The sequence below is a fragment of the Talpa europaea genome (assembly GCF_964194135.1).
Source record: "Talpa europaea genome assembly, chromosome: 1".
NCBI lineage: Eukaryota > Metazoa > Chordata > Mammalia > Eulipotyphla > Talpidae > Talpa > Talpa europaea.
This window is the reverse complement of record NC_140073.1, coordinates 137,927,092-137,947,812: the sequence shown is the minus strand read 5'-3', so window position 1 is coordinate 137,947,812 and position 20,721 is coordinate 137,927,092. Positions and strand designations below refer to the sequence as shown.

Sequence of the window (20,721 nt, the reverse complement as noted above, 5' to 3'; positions counted from 1 at the left end):
TGCTTAATTTATAAAGTTCTTGAGCAAAAATAAGCCTTAGTGAAAAACTATGCTAGAAGAAAAAAGTCAAAGCATAAAGAATTTGCCAACACCAGTGAGAGGCTCAATTTAATTCATGAGGATGAAATCGACAAAGAGGTAACATGATGATATTAAAGGAGCTAGAATTTGTAGTTAAGATCCACATTTGAGGGCCTCCCTGGTGGCGCAGCAGGTTGAGCGTAGCGCTGTGAAGCTGTCCGCAGCCTCTGCAGTGCGGGTTTGATTCCTGGCCAGCCAGAGAGATTCCCACATGGCGTAGCAGACCTCTCCTGTCGCACCTGCAGCTCCCCTCAGCAGTGCTTTCAGTCTGTCTGCTTGTTCTGGTGAATCCTCTCACCCTCCCATGCCTCTGGCCTGTACCCCAGCTATTGTATAAAAAAAAAATCCACATTTGAATCCCACCCTTGCCACTTTAACCACTATAAGTTTGGGCTTCATCTCTCTGAATTTCAGTTTCCTAATTTGAAAAATAATTATTTTAACAGCATCAGTTTTACCTAGTTCTTGGAATAATGGAATTAACATGTGTGAAAAGTAATAGGGAAAAGTACTGAAAAGCCCTATATAAATATAAGTTTTCACTTTACCAATGTGGTATGGACCGCAACCCAGCACCATCATTCCATGGTCATCAAAACTGATATCATGCTCCTGAGGGAGAAAGAATGGAACATGTGGAAAATATGACATTATTTTTCCCTCTATTAAACTTCTTTCTGTCTTCCAGTGTGTCTGTCTCATTCTTCTTGCCTACGTGCATTCTCTATTTGTCTCAAGGGACGCACGAATATAAAGTGTTATACAAGCTTGACTTTTTTTTTTGACTTGTTTTTAAGAAAAAAAAACTTCACTATTACATCGTGATTAAAATATAACACAATTGTGTGTTCATATAAACACTGTCTTTTATCATCTTTTATTTGCTTGATTTGTCAACAAGACAGTTCTTTAAACACTGAGTACAGAAAGACATCATCACATTTGACCCCCATCACCAATATCACTAGATAACCAGAGACAAAAATATATATATACACCCATGTGAATGACTTATTAAATCAAGAGACTTCTCATATGACAGCCTGGCAGTTCCTACCTGACCATTGTAGGTAACATAGAGGTAGTTTGTTACTGATGGATATTCTGCAGCCAGTGTATCAATCTGCAAGAGAAAATTAATTAATTAATTGCTTAATTAGGGATTTTACTTCCTTTGCTATATTTTTTGTCAAGAATGATTATGAAATGCTGTGTTGTGGCCTATTTCTTTAATGTCTTTGATTGTCAAATATTAAAACAATCAATAGGTATAGATGTTACAATTGCTTTCTAAGTCTGAAAATGAGAGAAAGAAATTAAAAGGATAATACAATCTAGTTATCACTTCAGCAGTGTATGACAATTCAAACTCCAGAGTATCACTAATCATTACAGTTGTACCGCTCATGAAAAAATGGTCAAATATAGACAACTGGTTATGAAGAAGATTTATTCAATTCTAAGGCAGGCATGTATAAAACTTTAAAATCAAAGCAAAATGACCCATATGTAAGAATGTCTTTGGTTTGCAAATTAATGTCTAGGATTTAAGTTACCAATGGCAGTGAGCTATGGAATGATGCAAATACCACAAAGTACAGGAGCAAGTAAATCAATTCAGCTCTCAAGGGCCAGGAACTCAGCTTGGTGAGCAAGATTTTGTGGCCAATAGGGCAAGACAGCATAAGGCAGTTGAGAAGGAAGAAAGATAATAATTGCTGAATAGAAAATATTCAGCATGAGTACTAAGACTTAAGAGTATACATGTGCCCTGTGAGCACATAGAAAAAAGTCAATGATTTTAAAGGACAAAATCCAGCCTGTAGTACTTTAAGTCAAAGCATCCCTTCTACTAAGGGCCCTGCCCAAAAAGAAATTCACAGTACTATACCTATGACACCTATGAACATTCTTGTGTGATTGTCATGAATAGGTGATGAGCTTATTATACCCAACCCTATCACAATGAATACTAAATGAACTATAATGATGGTGCACTTAAAAGAAAATATTACCCTGTAAAGGGTTAGTGCCAAATAGATAACTATTCTTTTCAGGAGGGTCAGCCACCATGCTGGGATATTCCAAGTGCTTCTATTACACTACTAGATATATTTGCACATGGGTCACAAAATAGAGAAGAGGTCATTTTGATTTTTTTTTTATGTAGACCAAATAAATTATACACTTACTCTTAACTTTAGGACTAATTGCACCTTCATCCCTTCCCTTTTAAGCAAATCAATTCGGTAGCATCATGGCATCAATTAGACAAGCAGAGTCACTTTCTAATTCCACCTTCCTTTTTTATTGACAATGATTCTGTAAGTTGGTATCTACATTTCACCAGAGGACATGTGGGAAGAAAGGGAAATTCATTTACCTGTTTAACCCAAGGGTGGATGTTTTTCTTTAACCTTAGCTCCCTTATCTGAGCCTCAGTCAACCCAAGGCATTTTGAAATCTTCTTGTCTGAGAACCCAATCTCCTTAGCTTTTTTCAGGGTTTCTTCTGTAATGGAGTCACTAGGATTGAATGAAAATGAGAGGTTCAAAAAAAAAAAAAAAAAAAAGAAAATGAGAGGTTCAAGTTGAGATGGAACACAGTAGAAAAGATTAATGTTCCTAAATCCATAGACCGTTCCCCCTGGTCTCACCTGTGCCCCAGGTTTTTATTACATTCGGAATCTGAGGACCACCTTCACTGGGCATCCAAGCATTGCATCAAAGGGTATTCTCTCCATAAATGGTTTCTATTTGTTAGTATTACATTATGTTGAGAAGATAGTTCTGTAGTTTTATCATTATTTTCCACTCGAGCCAGATTTATCTCCTCAATTTCCCTATGCTTATTTCCATTGTAGAGACAGTATTTGTGTTTTTTCCTCTGACTTTGAATGCCACTGGCATTTATGTTACCTACCCAACATCTCCCCAACTCCAGTAACCCTTCAAAGGTCAACCAAAGCTAACTCTTACCCAGGATGTCTTCCGATCTATCCTCTAAATCTGAAAATGAGAGGACTGGTCTTTTAAAGGACTTTTTGATTTGGAGTCAGGGCATAGTTAAAACCATACTGTCTAGCACGTCATTATCACCTAATATTTCTTATGGCTATTATTTTCTATTCACTAACCAGGCTTTTCACCTGCTGGATTTAAATTCCATGGGGGCAAAAATACATTTGGTTCATTTGCCAGATCATTCCCAAAGACTAGCACATTTGTCCCATAAACAGCATTCAATAAATATTAATTAAATGAATAAAGGAAATTGTACCTCTATAGTTACTTTTTATTTTATAGTAGAGACAAAGAAGTTATTAAAATCAGCTCATAATGAGAATTCAAAATGCATACCAAAGTAATTCCTAAAGGACCAAGAAACAGACGAATATAATACTACTTGTAAAAGCATCTTAACCAAATACCTGTGGGCCATCTATTTAAAGCTATAGTCAATACAATAAAATTCAATTATAACAGATTGATAACCAATACAGTGAAATGAAACTATAGCATTGTGTTGTCAGAAGAGCGAATAATAAATAAAACATTTTCATTGAAATTCTAATAGAATGTAGTTAACTAAACCTATTATATTTGTTCAGTCTAATCTTCTATCTTCTTAATTCATATTCTAAGTTTAAAAAAGAGAGAATAAAGCTAGTATATTTAATAATTACTTCTCTCTTTTTTTTTAACATCAGTAGTAGTTTGGATTTTTGCAGCAACAGTTCTTTATAGTGAATTCACTTTTGTCTAAATTCCTTTCTGTCTCTTAATCAAGAGTTTCATTCATGAGTTCTCCAATGAATTTAAATTCTTTTTATTTCCATCTTGAATTTTTAACCTTCCCAAGTATTTTATAAGCACTCTCTCAGAGCAACAATATTTTCCCATCAAATTCTTGAACATAATCTATTAAGTCTTTTTTAGTCATATGGTATGTATGCCAAATAGTTGCTACATGTTCTAGAACTATGCTATCCAATATGGTAGCCACTAGAAATATATAGCTATTTAAGTTTAAATGTTAATTAACTTTTAATTAACATTTTAACTGAATTTTTAATTAAAAATTGAAATTTCAGATCCACAGTCATATTGGCCACATATCAAGTACTCAGTAGTCACATATGGCTGGTGATTATTATACTGGATAGAGTTGATTATAACATATTTTATTATCACAGAAATTTCTGGATAGTCCTACTCAAGAAGATACAAAACAATATTTGAGGTAATGGAATGAAAGTGATTCAAAACATTTTATGGAGCAATAAGCTATGTGGTACCATGTAAGGTGAGAGAAAAGCAATAACAATGTGAGTGGCTATAGTTGAGAAATACTATGGTAGTAGAGGGATGAGAACAGAGTCATAAAAAAGTTCAGTTTTTATAGATGAAGTTGACAGATGGACTATAGGCAAGGGCAAATGCATTGGCAATATCAGAGGGCAGCCATGGGCATTTAAATATAAAAAATATGCCAAGGATTTGTTGTTGTGTGAAAGAGCAGGAAATCTTGGATGGTGAGGGTGGGGCACATTCTCTTTCATTCTTCCATTAGTTCTTAACAGTTAGTGAACAAATACTGTGTGTCAAGCTCTATGCTACACAATTTAATGATAGCGATAAAATATGGAATTCTACATTCAAGGGGATCAGAATATATTGGTAAATAATAGCCATAGCTGTGTCTGCACTGTAAGCAGTACTATGAAAGCAATGGAACAAGAGGAAGTCCAGAAAGGCTTTCTAGAGGTCATGGCTGATGAACTGCTGAACTACTAAGGTATTGGGTTTATGATAACCTTTGGTATTCAAAAAAATAGGGAGAGAGAAAAGCAGAGGTGGAATTTTTTTTGTTGTTGTTATTGTAGCTACTATTTGTTTTAGAAAGATATTTCTACTTTCTTTCCACAAAGACTATGTTCTTAAAGCCATTGCTCTTTCGTAATGTGCAAGTGTGCATTCAACCTTAAAGTGGAATTGCCTTAGTAAGTAAGCTATTATTCTAACTTAGAATTTGGGAAGATATTCTTTTTAAATCTCCTTAATTATGAGTTTCATGGATGATCTAAAATCACATTAGTGTTTATATGTGTGGGGAAGAGCCACACATTTTCTGCATGACATGCAATTTTATTAAGAACATGGGCATGAAGCTTCAGTCAGGTGCAGAAATAAATGCAGTCTTTTCTGTTGCTGAAATATGTATAATTCCTCTTTATTCTTTCCCACCAGAAGCATCCAATAGAGCATTTAAAGACATCCCCAGCAAATATACAAAGTCTGTCTTCTCCACCCATCATATCAAATTGGACTCTTCCCAACAAACAAATTAAAAATTTAAAAAAGACTGATTGATAGAATTGGCCTTGTGTGCAAAAACGTGGAGTGAATTAATTTTGTGCTCTGCTCTGGTGACAAAAACAGCTTTCACTAAGACTGACTCAATCATTGCTGCTTCCCAGTGCGTCCCCACCTCAGAGTTTTCATTATTTAAAGGGGATGCCTAAGAAGAACTATAGTCACACAAAATAATGAGTCATGAGTGCTAGAATTTCAGATGGGAGTGAAGCTATTTCTCCATAGGTGCCCTCTCAAATCATACCAGGTGTGAGAGTTCTGAAACAGATGCACCAAGTTGAACCCACAGAGGGCATTTTTAAGATTACAGAATATTTTCTTGTTGAGTCAGAAATTACCTTAATTTTTGCCTGATTTTGAATAACCAGATCAATTGCACTGTATGATATTTTTAAACATCTTGAAAATTGGGGTCCATTGAATCAGAATGGTACATAATGATATATTTATCTTCACCTACTTTAAATTGAATGCAAATATTGGGCTGTTGTATTCATATATTTAAAGTGACATATCTTCTAAAGCACTTTGTTCATGAGCTCTCAGGTTACTAATCTACGCTTTAGACATGTTCATGAAATAGAGCAAAGCACTTTAAAACCCTCCTCACTGAAGAAATAGATGCTCATTCTGACTCACTGTAGCAAATACAAAGACACAGACAAGTTGGTCTCCCCACATTTAGTACTGCCCTAATTACATCGGATACCCCCAATTGTAAGACAGAGCACAGGTTGCCTCTTTATTTCCCTGGTTCATTCTCTCTGCTGTTTCTGCATAACACACAGCTGGCCCAGCATGTCATACACACAAAAGGAAGCTGACTTTATTCCCAACTTGTTCTGATGCAAAATTTCATTGTGTGTCACATTATAATAAAATAAAAGAAGAGACTGTTTGAAGACACATTCATTAGGATTGGGCCAGTGATTTGGATAAGGTTAAACCTCTTCAGAGTCAAATACAAGATGAGTAATCTTTACTGAGGATAAATCTCACTTAACAAGGTAGAGATTCAGAGACATGTGCCTCATCTTATCTGCCCACATCAGGCTGCCCTCCATTTTGTCTACTAAAATGAATCTCATTAGTGAGTTGTTTTCTTTATAATCAGGCTAGGTAAAAGCTATTTTAGAGACCGAGCTATAATTTTTCAATTTTTCCAAGGGAAAATGAAAATCTTAATTTGGAACAAACTCAAAGCAGAATAATTCCTAAAAGAAATGTAAATGCTGGATTTGTAATTCAAAACTGCTTTTTGATTGTCAATAGGGAATTCTCCATTGATATTATACTGTAAGTCAAGGAAGCGTTAAACCAAAGGACAAATGTGAGCAGCTGAATGAAGCATGTTGTACTATAGCACAGTTTTTAAATATGTATAATCACTAAATAAAGTTCAGTTATTTGATGTGTATTTGTGTGCTCCAGTATGCTTATGTTTATCTTTCCTTCTCTGAATAGGTACTCATTAAATCCACCTCTCAGAACTATAGCTTCTAAAATATGCTATCTGCACAACTTTCCCTTCCCCTCCCAGCCTGACTGGCTTTCAGAGTTCAAGGGCAAACTCTTCAAAGGTTACTCTTTCATCACCACATAACAGAATCTAAACAATAAAACAAAGAAACACCAAATAGTTGTGATGTTGGCCTTTTCATAATCTTCAGTTTCTCTCTACTTAGCAGCAAAAATGACATTCTGGAAATTTAGGGGCTGGGGGAGAACATCTTATAAACAAACAATCAGACTTTTACACATTCTGCCATAATCTTTTAACAGTCGAACAGCACGACTCAGCTTCTCCCTCAGGAAGTCTCTCTGTGTTCTCTGGTTTATAAACAATACAAGCCTTTCTCCTCTCATTCTTCGACTTCCAATGTAGATTTTGTTGTTTAAAATTCTACCCTGTCATCCCGGCAACTTCCTCCACTCACACTTAGTCTTCAATAATAAATGATAAAAGGAAATGGAATAAATTCTACTTAATGAGGAAATTTTCACCTGGCATAGAGGAACTGGGGAAATCTATTAACCGACTGGAGGAACGCCTGCAGCCTGGCAATTACCAGGGGAGCCGTCGTACTTCAGAGTCCTCTCTTCCACTTGACTGGCTTTTATCTGATCCACCAACTCACAAGCAATACTAAACAAATTTCCCTCCAGATTGCACAAGCTCTAATGTGAAAATGAGCACTCTACTTGGCCTACAATTACAGGATGGGCTTGCAATTTTATTATTATCCTCTTAAAAAGCCCCCAAAAGGCAGAAACTGATAAAAACTCAAGGTCTGATGCTCAATAATAATACCTGCCTTAATAAAAAAGGAGAGCTGAGTAAGATATATGTTCTCTGTCTCCAGACCCCTTACTGGCCTCCCCCCAGAGTTGCACGGCATCACTGATTATTTTTGACATTTCACAAGTTCAAGACCATGCCACAATCACAATAATGCAATCAGTGGAGGAGTTATTTGTCTTCTCATCTTTTCTTTCTAGGAGACAGGTTGTTACCCCTTTGCTTAAAAAAAATATGCAAAAGACATTTTTCAAAATCATCAGTAGTCTTTACCAAAACAAAGAATAAAACCCAGGCAGTTGGGTAAATACTACTATTTTCTCTTTTTGCCAGCACCGTGCCAGCACCAGCAATAAGGTGCTTGAGGAATTAAAGATAATCTCAATCTTTTCTCTTGTGTACTGGACAAACAACACTTAGATACAGTGTGCATGTGAAAGCATGCCAAAGGGAAAATGACCTATTAGGAGCTGGGTTCACTCAGCACTATTACAATAATAGTATATCATAAGTGTTGATTTTCAAGAGATGGCATGCTTAAAACTGCATTTTCTCTTAAAATCTACCAATAACAGCAACAAAGTCAAAACAAAGAAGAAAACCTTACATTTTTAAGTAGACAATTTTTAATTTTTGAATTTTATTCTCATTTTAAACCAATTATTTGTCAGCCTAATAATCCAGAAGTTCTGTGATATTGCTTTCAATCTGGCAAGGCTGCTTATATACTATTGAATATAATATCATAATGACAGTCTATAAATACCAAATAATAATAATGGGGAAATGACCTATTAAAGGTTAATTGTAATGTTTGAGTCTTAATATATCACATTTTGTATCTCGGTAATTCTTAATTGAAATTACTGTGACCCTCCCTTTTTCTGCCCCTGTAAGTCTTGCCTATATTGTCTTAGGCAACAAATGTATAACTTTCAATATATTACATTCTTTATCTTCTATAAACTATTTTTCTTAAATAAATTACTTACTTGAAGACTATATTTCCAATAACTGCTGCACAGGTATTTTTTCTTGCTATATATAACATATATAGGAATAATTTTGACCAAAATATTCTAGTTCTTGACTAAAAGAACATTAAGCATATTCTAGAAAGAAAAAAAATCATTTCTAGAAAGATATAGAGAAATTCTAGGTTAAATTCCTGATGACATGTCACATAAATCTATGTTGATTTAAGGATCATTAACCACATGAATAAAAAATCTTTATCAATGAAGAGTTTTCAGAAGAAGACATATAAATGCACAAATACCCATGAAAGCAAAATTCTCATCAACTTCACACTAATGTCCATAATATACTCAAGAACAAACTGAATATCTCATTCTTCAAGCTGCCTGGAGCAAAGGATGAGCAATTAAATCAGTCCATTGGCTAGAGTAGGTGGTAAAGTAGGAAGCAGTAGGGTACAGCATCAAAAATTCCATGTTGATATTGATGTGGTGGCCACTACACTGTCATTATTATATTTAATAGTTCCTAACCATTTCAATATTAGACAGAAAAATATCACTGTCCAAAATTCAGTCTGCTTCTAATTGTGCTGAGAACATCAATCAGATGAAATATTAAGTGTGTATTGTGGTCATCACAATGCCAAGCAGATAATATAGGCTTCCTCATAAATCCAAATGACAGAGGAAGAGGAAGAAGAGGAGGGTCAGGCATAGGAGAAGAGAGAGGGGTGGGGAACAAGGAGAATCAGGAAGAGGAGTTAGGCAGGATGAAACTGATAAGACACTCAATTTGGCTCCATATATCAGCTCTTCACAGGTTGCTTCCCCCTCCTCCCTTGCATTCCTGTCTCTTTACATTGATGTGTTGAGGGCCGCCATTCTCTGTACTCCCTGCAAATTAAACTTGATCTTCTGGAGAGAATGTGCACTCAGGCATTTACTCCACCATCAGGAGTCACGACCACAGGCTGATGCTTCTCAGGTCAACATCCCACACTTCACCTCCAAGGGCAAAGGGGAGGTGCTGTGCTCCATAAAATCATCTCGGATATGAATTAGAAGTGAACAAATTCTGGGTGTTAATGAGGATTTATTTAGTTTCTGCAATCACAGGTCACACCGTCTATTTTGTCTAAATTTAATTTCCATTCTATAGCTCAAGAGTTTTCGGCCCACCTTTGCATTAACATGGAAGATTAGGCATTTGCATGTTATTTATATATACATATATATGTATTATGTATGTATGAATGCAGTCCTTTATTATACATAGAGCAAAATCTAAAATGAAAATTCTTGTCCTAGCTCTCTGTACCCTTGAAAATTTTGTTTACATCTTGTAAAGGTGACTTGCCAGGGACTTCTCCCTGCCAGGCTCCATGTTTTCCCCATAAGAGTTCTAGCAAAGGGCAAATCTTTTACAATGCTTCTGCTCTAAGTGGGGTCAACAATTCAGGCAGAAAAACACGTAGCTCACAACTTGACAGCTAAGGAGGAACTGATCTCCAGCTGTCTGATTTAAAAGTCATATGTCTAAAAGGAAGCTTTTGAAAAGGGTTAGTTTCTAGAATGGAAGGCAGAAACCCTGGGCTAGATTCCTCACTTTTCTCTGACTGATATGATATGAAGTATGACACACACCTCAGTGTGACTCAGTTTCACCACCCACAAAAATAGTGATATTTCTCATCTGCATTATAATAGAACTAACTTTAAGTCACAAGGAAATTTAGAACACTGTACTATCAATACTATAAGTAAATAATTTTTGTCCATCTTTGTTGGTTAATAAAATCTGATCTTTCACAATTATAAATATTTATGAGTAGTTCTCATAAAAAATTTCAGAAATTTTGCAGTTTTGAAAACTGGGATAATGCCTTAAACTTATGAGTAAGAAAGCATGGTTAATTATTATTTAACTCAAAACTATACATGTTTTGGTTTGTTCTCAACAGACAATAGGGAATTGAAAATATCCGTCTAAGTATTGTAATCCTTACTGTGTACATAATCTCTATTTGACAATATAAAATATTTGGATAAATCCTCTTTTATTAAAAAACAGTTTTTTCAAAGGCTTCCTAGCTAATTAGCAGATACATGATCACTTGAACAAATAAAACATGGAGCTGCTGATTCCAACACAGAGTGAGCTTTTATCTCAAACTATTTATTTTTTAAAAATTTTATGGAACCTTTTGAGCAATCAGGAATTATGATACATTTTCCTTCACTCCAATTTCTCTTCTTTCCCATGAATAAGAAATTGTGATTTTCACTATCTACCAAGAATATTTTAGTCATTCTTTTAATGTCCATATTATCATATAAATATTGTTGACTGCTCAGTCTATGCAAGGAACTTCATGCCAATTCCCAAGAAAATATATGGTACATAAAGTATTGGAATCCATTCATATCTGCTTCAGAACTGACACTATAACTAAGTCTTGTGAACTCTATTCTGCAGTCACACAAAGCAGCAAAAGCACTTAAAAAGCAGATATCATAAAAGCATATTCAAGCACGATGGCATTTGGAATTTGCTCTAATGGCATTTACAATTTAATGGAGGTCATCGTTAGTATACATGTAATAATTACAGATCAATGAAGTGAAACTGTGGCTCCAGCTATTATATACACTCAAAAAACAGGTACAAAATACCCACCTTAATTCATAGACTTAATTTCTTTATAGTAAAATTGTCTTTTTTATGAAACATAGCAAAAATACAACAAAAATAAAGGAAACATTGCTTTTTTGGTCTCACTCTCTGTTCTCCCTAGACCATGCAATAGTATTATTCAGAAGGTATATACCTATTTTGCTTTAAATCTTCTTTTCTCTTGACTGCCATAATATTGGGATATACTAAAGAAAAAACATTGTTCTCAGACTCCAAAAGTCCTAAACTCAAATCCCTGCTCCAACATGCACTACCTCTGAAAACTTTAAAAGTTTACTTAAGTGTTCAGCGCTATCATTTTTTTTTCTATAAAATATCGGGGAGGTATGCATGCCTCCTAGGACTTCTTAAATTGAGACCTATGTAAGATAGCACATGCAAAGGTCTTTCTTTTTTAACCTCCACTAAATTTTCATGACTTTGCATTTCTGCCACTTGTATGTCTCCATTAAAAGTCATTAAAAGCATCTTGTCTTTTTGTATAGCCATGTGTATATTTAATCTTCGAAAATAGATTACAAGCCTTTTGAAGAGGGTTCATGACCAACAATTACTTATTAACAAATAGTACTGAACTTAGTGCCATGCCTTGTATATACTAAGTACCCCAGCCATTTTCTGCAAATCAAAGTAATATAGGAGGAATATAGGGGAACCAAATAAGACATCAGAGTAAAAAAATAACAGTACAAAACACAGCAAAACAAAAACAGACAATTATAAATCAGAGACATCCTGCAGGGGAGGATAGAGAGGGATCAAAGGGAGGGAGGGAGGAGCACAAGGGACTGAGGTGATGGTGCTCGGGTGCACTGGTGAAGGAAACTCTATGGGGACTACACCTGAGGGTATGGGAGGAAGCAAACATTGTTTAAAAATGAACAATGATGTAAAAAAAAATTTTTAATTAATTAAAAAAATAAGTTTTGTTCTACCTAAGTGTCCAACTACCTCCATTCCCACTCTGTAGTCAATAAAATAAAGACCCACATATTCAGTAAACACATGAATGTCCAAAGACTGAAGTAGAGAAAATAATAAATGGTATCATTACCATATATCACGATACAGTATCACAAAAAGTGTAAAATACAAAAACATGCTACAGGTTATAAAAAGGAAAATATATATATTTCTTTTCCCATATTAGTTCTACATTTAATATATTTTAAGGCTAAAATTATTATTTTTCTCTACCAGAAAGCATAAATTATCAACCTAAAATAAAGTACTGACCCTTCTCTTTCTCATATTTAAGTTTTAACAATTTTTAGGTGACACTTCCCCTCCCCCCAAAACTGCAATCAAATATAAGCACAAAGTGTGCTTGCCTGGTTTTGTCATGCCTTGTGAGCAAGTTAAATAAAAAGTCAATAGAAACTAACATGTGTAGGAGAGGACATTCAAAGGGAGTGTTCCAGCTAAGGTGACACCTGCATTATTACATCTGCCAGAAGTTTGTGGCTGCAGGGAAATGGCCAACTTTACTGAGCTCAATTTAGCACTTGAATGCCCAAGTGGAACTCACCAGCCTGCCCTAGATTGTTTTCCTAAGCAGTAGGCACACCTATGATTTTTCAGCACTCACCAATGGGCATAGTTTATCACATAGAACACAGTGATGTTCAGATGGAAATTGGGACCTTCAAAATTGCACTTTACTCTTTTTTTACTACATCAGCTATAGCAGTAAGTGGCAGTGGAGGGAGAAGAGAACATTAATACTTCAGAATGAAAATTGTCTAAAATAGGACTCCTATAGAATATTGGACAAAGGCAATTTCTGGATGATTTGCACATTAATCCATAGTAAATTAAACTTACAGCAACAATTATTAAAAAAAATCAAAATCTCAGCTTTCTCTATTGAATGGTGTAAACTATACCACCATGGTCAGATCCCCTCTCATTGAACATCAAAAGTGAATGAAAACAGATTCCTTTTTTAAATAGTTATCCACAATGCTGCTAACATAAATACCAGTATTGTGCCAAAAAAAAAAATCATAGAACAAAATAAACCATTGCAGGAAAATTGTCCAAATTGAATGAAAAAAAAAAAAACCATAAATGACGGAAACCTTCCATTTGGTCACTAAACATAGTACAGCACAAGCAGAAGCCAGCTGTCTTCTTTAAGCCAATCACGTGAAGGAAGAATTCAAAACTTAATTCAAATTAGTTTTAGCCAGTAAAGGAGCAAAACTACACACTCTGTGCAGGTCTACCAAAATTGTTGAACTAGATACATCATGAAGAATGAGCTAAAGAACCCCAAAAAAATCAAAGTAAAGAAATTTCAAAAATTACAGAGTTACAGGAGAAGATAAGCAGAGGTTCAAAGCTGGTTATCAGTACTTGCACTATTTTTATTGCCAGTTCATGTTAGATATTTTTTTAAGTATAATGATTGTCTTTTGTAGGGTAAAGAAAATATCAGGCTTTTCTGCCCTTCCGCCATCAGGATAGATGATGGATCCTTGTCCTGAATGCATGCCTGATGGCGGGCACCTGGAATAGGGTGTGGGCATAGGTAGATGGGATTCAGCTGAGTTAAGACTGTGCTTTTTAAGGGCGGCGTCACGGGGACGCCAGCAGCAGCAGTAGCAGCAGTAGCAGCAATAGAAGCAATAGAAGCTGAAGCCGAAGCTGAAAGAGAAGCCGAGAAGCAGCAGAACGAACGCTAGAGAGCCCAGATAGAGTGAAGGCCTGCCAGGCCCCCCAGCCCCCCAGCCAGCACCCCTGCTTGCCATATGCCTGGTGAACCCCAAATAAAAAACCTGCAAAACCGCTGAGGACTCTGACTCCTCCTTTACCCGGTCTGCATGGGATCAGAAAACCTGCACTGTGGCCAGTCCGGCCCTTACACTTTGAATCCAAAATTGCTAATCCATCATGATACAAATACAAATGTTTGAGGTATGTCTGTTCAAAGTTTCTACTCACAAACAAGTGTCATTATAGTTGATTTACTTATGGTAAAAAGGGTTCCACAAGGAGAGATCATTGCGTCTGTATTTGTCCATTAATTACTAACATAGTCAAAACTTTTTGTCATCTGTGCTGTTTCTACAGTGCTAGGACTAGTGTGCACTTGGTGAGGCCTGTTACTATACTGAAAGCATGTATTTTATGTATTCTTATTTCCACCAGATAAAGCATATTGGGTAAATATTAAATACCCTAGGCTCTGAGTCTATTCAGGTTTTATCTTAATTCTGTCACTGATTAGCATGTGGTATCAAGGAAGTTGCTAAATATCGTAGTGGTTCAGCTTACAATCTAGTAAATCAGGATAATTACCAATTTCCTTAAATTGAAGCAAGAATTAAGCTACATGATGAGCTTAGAACAGTGCCTGATACGGAGTTAATAAATTCGGTGAGCATTACCTTACACTTAGTAGGCATGCAGAATTGTTTAATTGAATCAAAATGCAAGATTCTATATTAACAGAGTTCTAAATACATTTTGTTGTAATTTAGGGAATTAGCTCTACCGAGTTGATGAAGACACACGTTTTTTGGTTTATGGTATCTGTACTTCTGTCCTCCAGGCCAGATTTATTTGCATTACCAAAATTTAATTTAATGGAGGAAAGGACTATAGGTAAGATTTTGATCATTTTAGTAGTCCAAAATAGGCATGTTTTTTCTTCTAATGGGTATTTATGAAAATGCCTGATGGGAGAATCATTGTGTGTGAAAGTGTCAGCATTGGTAAAGTGAAGATGAACACACTAATGTCTGAAAGGCTCAATACTAAAGGCCAATGGGTAAAGCTGATACAAATGTAGTTCTCCTAACAATTCTGAAAGATAACGTTTCTTAAGCCCCTTGTAGTGATCTGGCAATCTGAAGTTAATAGATCTTTGGTCACTGTGAAACATCTAAATCCCAATGCATATCTGAAAGAGGCTTTGGGATCTATAGGATACAGCACACCTCACACTGAGAAACTTTTCAGAACCTAAGGAAATCCACTGTAAATATGTTATCATCTAGGTTGATGAATGCTGCTATACCAGTTTAGAAATTTGGGGAACTGCCAACTTTCCTAGCATGCCCTTGGACAGCAATAAACAATTTAAGCGAAAAGACAATGAACTCAAGTGGGAAAAAGAAATATTTTTGCTGAATCTGTCTGAGTAGGGGTTATCTCCTAAGCTGGTAAGAAGGGCTGCTGTGCTAGAAGTCTTTCAGGGTCGCCCCTGCTATGTTCGATATTGGACATGGCAACCGAGTTCTGGTGGAAGTGAGGATTCAGAGCTGAAAGGCTGGGTCAACTGTTCTAATACCTGCCCACCTTATCTCATCACCCTGAAGAAGGCTGGGATTTCATACATCATCCTCAGCATGACAGATGTTTATCTCAAGCCTTCAAGGGAAGTGATTTCTAAACTATAAATTCTACTTTCTCACAGACAGGGGAAATTCATCAGTTATTTCCATAATGCCAACCTTGTTACAATCATTGCTTTGTTTTCCTCACTCCAATCTGTTGGCATTCACACACACACATAGAGAGGGTATATATTCCATTTGGGAATCAGATTCTGCATTTTATTTCATATGACCATATGTAAACGTAAGTCACAGACTGACCATCAATTTGAGTGATATTCTCATCTTCTACTAGTGAATGTGTTTATTGCATTTTAGAAGAATTTTAGCATGATTAACAACTACAGAGTGGGAATTTTTTCCCATTAGCATAATGGAATGCTATTGATTTTTCCATAAGAATAGCATTCCTATCACTAGTTATTATTGTTTCCTTAAAAAAATAGGTTTGGTATTAAAATAAATGATAATGCATCATAAAGAAAATTAAGAAATGACACATTGCAAAAATTATAAGCAAAAGCAAATTGTGACAATGAAAAATGTGTCTTTAAATGCACATATCTAAAAACATAAAATGCCCTTCATTATTACAAGTAGCATTTTTATTTTGAAGGAAGAGTGTTTTGTGGGCACTACTCATGTGCCATATGTCTTCTATGCTGATAGCATTTAAAGCTTCACAACAGAATTATAAAGTAGACATTAACAGGAAAATATGAGGCTACAGAAGTGAGGGGTTGATATACCCATAATTCCACAGTTAGTAGGATTATCATCAATCTCTCTGGTTACACACATCAAGCTTCCATTTGTCTCTCAATTGAGACTGCCTATTTTCTTGGAGACATGTAAATGCAAAGGGTCTAGGGCACATTGGCCCAAGAGATATGGTGTGGCAAGAGCATTCTGAGGTCCTCTAAAATCATACCAAATAAATAGCTATCTCCTGATCCTATATCAAAAGCTACTCTTTCCCATATTGGAGGAGTTGAGCTCTTGAAACAAAGTGAAACAAATAAATGCAAATGAAGGACAACAACTTATCCTCTTAACCTTTCCCCTACCTGTCAATACATAATTCAGCCACATAATACCAACTGTTAATAGAGAATTGTTATTACTGTTGGAACAGTATATACCTTGATGACTGAGCCTCCCTAGATATTTACAGGCTGTAAAAAAAAAAATAGTAGAAGACATCATAATTCAGGCTAAGGATGAAAATAATCAAAATAGGACAGGAAACTCAAACATTACATGCTTATATTCCATCAGCAGTGATGGATCCCCTATGTGTCACAAAATGACACAGTTTGTGAAATGCCTCTAAATACAATCATTACCAAATTGCTATGTATGTACCTATGACACGTCAAAAAGAAAGGAATTAAACAGTAAAGTATTGTAAGATAATGAGTTCAGGATTTGGATTTACTAGTGCCATGAATTATCTGTTGAGTTTTGGGAACAAGAGATAATTATAACTTGATAAACTCTTATATTATTAAAAGTTTTTAACACAGATCATTATGAATAGTAGAAAGCATCTCTATTTACAATAGACTTCAGTCTCCAAAAAAATGGAGACTGAAAATGTTAAATGATCAACCAATAAATGCAACAGAATGTGGAAGTCAGAAAAATAAGTGTCTGTGACAGTAAGTCGTTAGAATTCTTCAAGGACCTATACCACTACCAATATATACTGATTTTTGCTTAGTTAGACTCAACCTGTTTTCTGATTGTAGAAAAAACTGTTTAATTAAAAAATTGTCAAAAACTCAGAATGTATCAAGTGGAAATTTAAATCACAATAACATCTGCTATTTTTCACCCAGGTCTCTTCATTGTTCTAACTGGTATACTGCAAGTTTCTAGCACCCTCATGTGGTTTAATTGGAGTGGTTTCCTAGGCATTTGAAATCAGTTATGGGAAACTGAAAACAGTGGGACAGACTATAATTCAACATGCAAGATCTGCTGGCATCATAAACCAAAAAAGGAAACCTCAAGTCAGCAAAATTCTAAGATGAATGTGTAGACTCAATTCTTTGCTTACTTTCTATCTATTGTTCATTTTACATGGTCACTAGAAAGGATGAGTTATGAGCAACTATTGGTAGTTTTATTTTGCCAGATAGGAACTCCCCAATTTTTGAAATCAATCATTGTTGTGGGCAATTGTTGAATAGATGAAAAAGAACCTCATTTTGCTCAAAAAGAAAAGTGCTTTTAATGCCCAGTTTTTGTGCATCTTGATTAGGTAAAGACAGTAACCAAGTTAACATGCTGCAAATGCTAAATAGTTAAGAAATCCAGGCTTTGAATTATTCCACTGTCCTCAGCAACAATTTAAGTTATTAATTTTTTTATATTTTTCACAAATCATTTGAGGATAATTTACACAAACAAAATTTTTCATACATTTAGGCTTCTAAATGAGACTTCTTTCTAATAGTAGTGTATTTCAGAGTCCTCTTAAAGAGAACTTAGAGATAGATTATACTGTCTTCTTTAATTGGTGATAAATATTCCTCTTAATCAAAGATACATGCTTAAAACCTCTCTGTGATTTCATACACCTAAGGTGACACAGAAAATGGTTTTTCCATGAAAAATAAAAAAAGCAGATTTTAAAGCACTGACATTATGAGAATATTCTGAATATGAAATGAAATTTTAAAAACAATTGGCCATGAAGGAGATGAAAATGTAAATTAGTGAGAGATAAAGAGTCTACTAACAGAAACTTGAAACTTATGCTGAACTGGAAATTTGCATGTTAAAAGTATCAGTAGAATACAAGAGGAATACAATTGTTCATTAATGTGCAGGTAGATTTTAAAGAGAAAGATTTCAAACTTAGAAAATTTATGGAAAATGGGAATAATATTCATTTAATCATTGATTAATAAACTTTCAACCTAAGTAATACTTGGTAAGTAAATAGTTCACTCATAAATGTTACTGATTTTCATAATTTCATGACATAAAATCACCACTATGTTTGATGCCAAGGATGGGAGTAGAAGAGATTTTGAAACATTAATAGATACTTTTCAAAAGGTAAACATGCAAAACTTCATTTCTGCTTTCTAACCTTGGCACTATTTACTTCACTAATGCAGCATTTCAGCCAAATGCTTCCAGGTAAGAGAAAGACAATTCAAAATATGCACAGAAGATATATCAAATGATGAAAGTGATACTGTCTTACCCTTTAAGGCCTTTCAGATTCTTTTCCATGTTTATGATGTCACGCATCTTATACAAAAACCACTTGTCAATGGAGGAGAGCTTCATAATCTCATCCAGGGACATGTTATCCTCCAAGGCCTGCCAAAAGGAGAAAAGATACTTTCTTTGGCAAATATTTTTTAAATGTCTTATTTGGTTGAAAACTTAAAGCAGTCATCCTTCTCCACGTTATTGTATTTAGAGGCTGAGGATATACAGACTTAGATATGAAACTAATATATGACAGATGTTCCTCTCAATAAACCTAAAGATGCTGCCAACTCTGTAATGGTAAACAGAGGTGTCCTGGTCTGTGCACAGAAAAGCCCCATAACGGGCTCTGTCTTCTGGCTTTTTATATGATGATGTAAAACAACTAGATCCTCAGTTTGGTACATCTCTTTAGCATAAAGAGAATCGCTTGAAACGATAGAAAATCTAGAATCAACATAATGATCCTTTAACTTGTATTTTAGATAATTATCCTTCAGCAAATAGCAAATATTTTATCACCTCATTCCACATGCCCACAAACTAGTAAATGAGAATTTATGGATCAAATCTGGCTTGGTGATCTTTCTCTAGAATGTGTCCTCTGAGAGGATGTCAATTACTGTGACCTTTGTACTGAGACAGACATTTTACCAAATCCTGGTATATTCTAAAAACAATGTAGTGATGACTTCTGTTCAGCCCTTCTCTCAAGTTTATTTTAGCAATTTCTCAAAACTATGGTTCACTAAATTGAATAGAAAAGGCGACTAAAAAATGAGACTTTCAAAACCATGCTATTCAAAATATATAAATTCACTGTTATTCTTTATTTCTGTTAAACATAAATTTATACCTGGTAAAAATAATAATATTCCAAAACAACATATAATAAGCTGACACAAAATATTTTTATATCCTATTAAGAAGTATGTGTGTGTGTGTGTGTGTGTATAGTAACTGCTGATATATTACAATTCAGGGAGCTAAATTTTCTTAGAGCCTTTATTGTTCTAGTATCATAAAGGCCATGTTTGTAAGTGCTGAGATATAGCATAGCTCATAATTCTGTTGAGTAGAGTAAGATGGCACTAATAGGAGCACTCAACAGCATGTATAGTTCCTAAGTCTATGTTTCTTGTCTAATTCTCCCTGTAATTATAACCAAATTCCCAGGAAGTTAATATTCTGTCTTATTTTCCAAGTGACTACAGGCACATTTTGCTGTTGGCATCAGAATTGTGAGGGGGATAGAGCCTTAAGTTAGTACAATTTGACAGACCAAAGGAAGCTTTCATGCAATCAAATACAGTCAATACAGTGCAATGGAAGGACCTAGAATCCTGTGGTCATTCACTGTGAAAAGGACAACTACGGTCACCTCCACAGTTTCAAGCAGAAAGGGAGATTCTGCCAGTTTAGGACTTCATCCTACAGCATGGAAGCTTTGCATGTCACACAAGTGTGAGGTTATTCTAATGTTCCCAAAATCAAAATAGTGCCCTGTATTCACCCCAAATCAAAAGGTGATTCAGTCATCCCAAAATAAAACTGCTGTAAAAAAAAAATTGGACCTAAGAGCCAGGTGCCCTTTTCTAAAAGTCATGAAAGCGAGGGAAGATTTACACACTCCCTTCATTCTTTTTCCCCCTCCAACCCTCTAAAGTCCTTACACTCTGTCAAAATCACCAAGCCCCTGGTTGCTGTGGAAATGAAC

General features: G+C 35.2%; 1 protein-coding gene across 1 annotated transcript in view; it reads right to left on the bottom strand.

Moving 5' to 3' along the window:
* CPS1 (carbamoyl-phosphate synthase 1) overlaps positions 1-20,721 on the bottom strand; it is a gene marked incomplete at its 5' end in the record, with an annotated part of 115,507 nt that overhangs the window by 36,753 nt on the left and 58,033 nt on the right. Inside the window, 4 exons of the mRNA XM_084254864.1 lie at positions 630-693; positions 1,139-1,204; positions 2,465-2,606; positions 18,994-19,112. Coding sequence (XP_084110990.1) covers positions 630-693; positions 1,139-1,204; positions 2,465-2,606; positions 18,994-19,112 — 391 coding nt within the window. The remainder of the gene's footprint in view (positions 1-629; positions 694-1,138; positions 1,205-2,464; positions 2,607-18,993; positions 19,113-20,721) is intronic.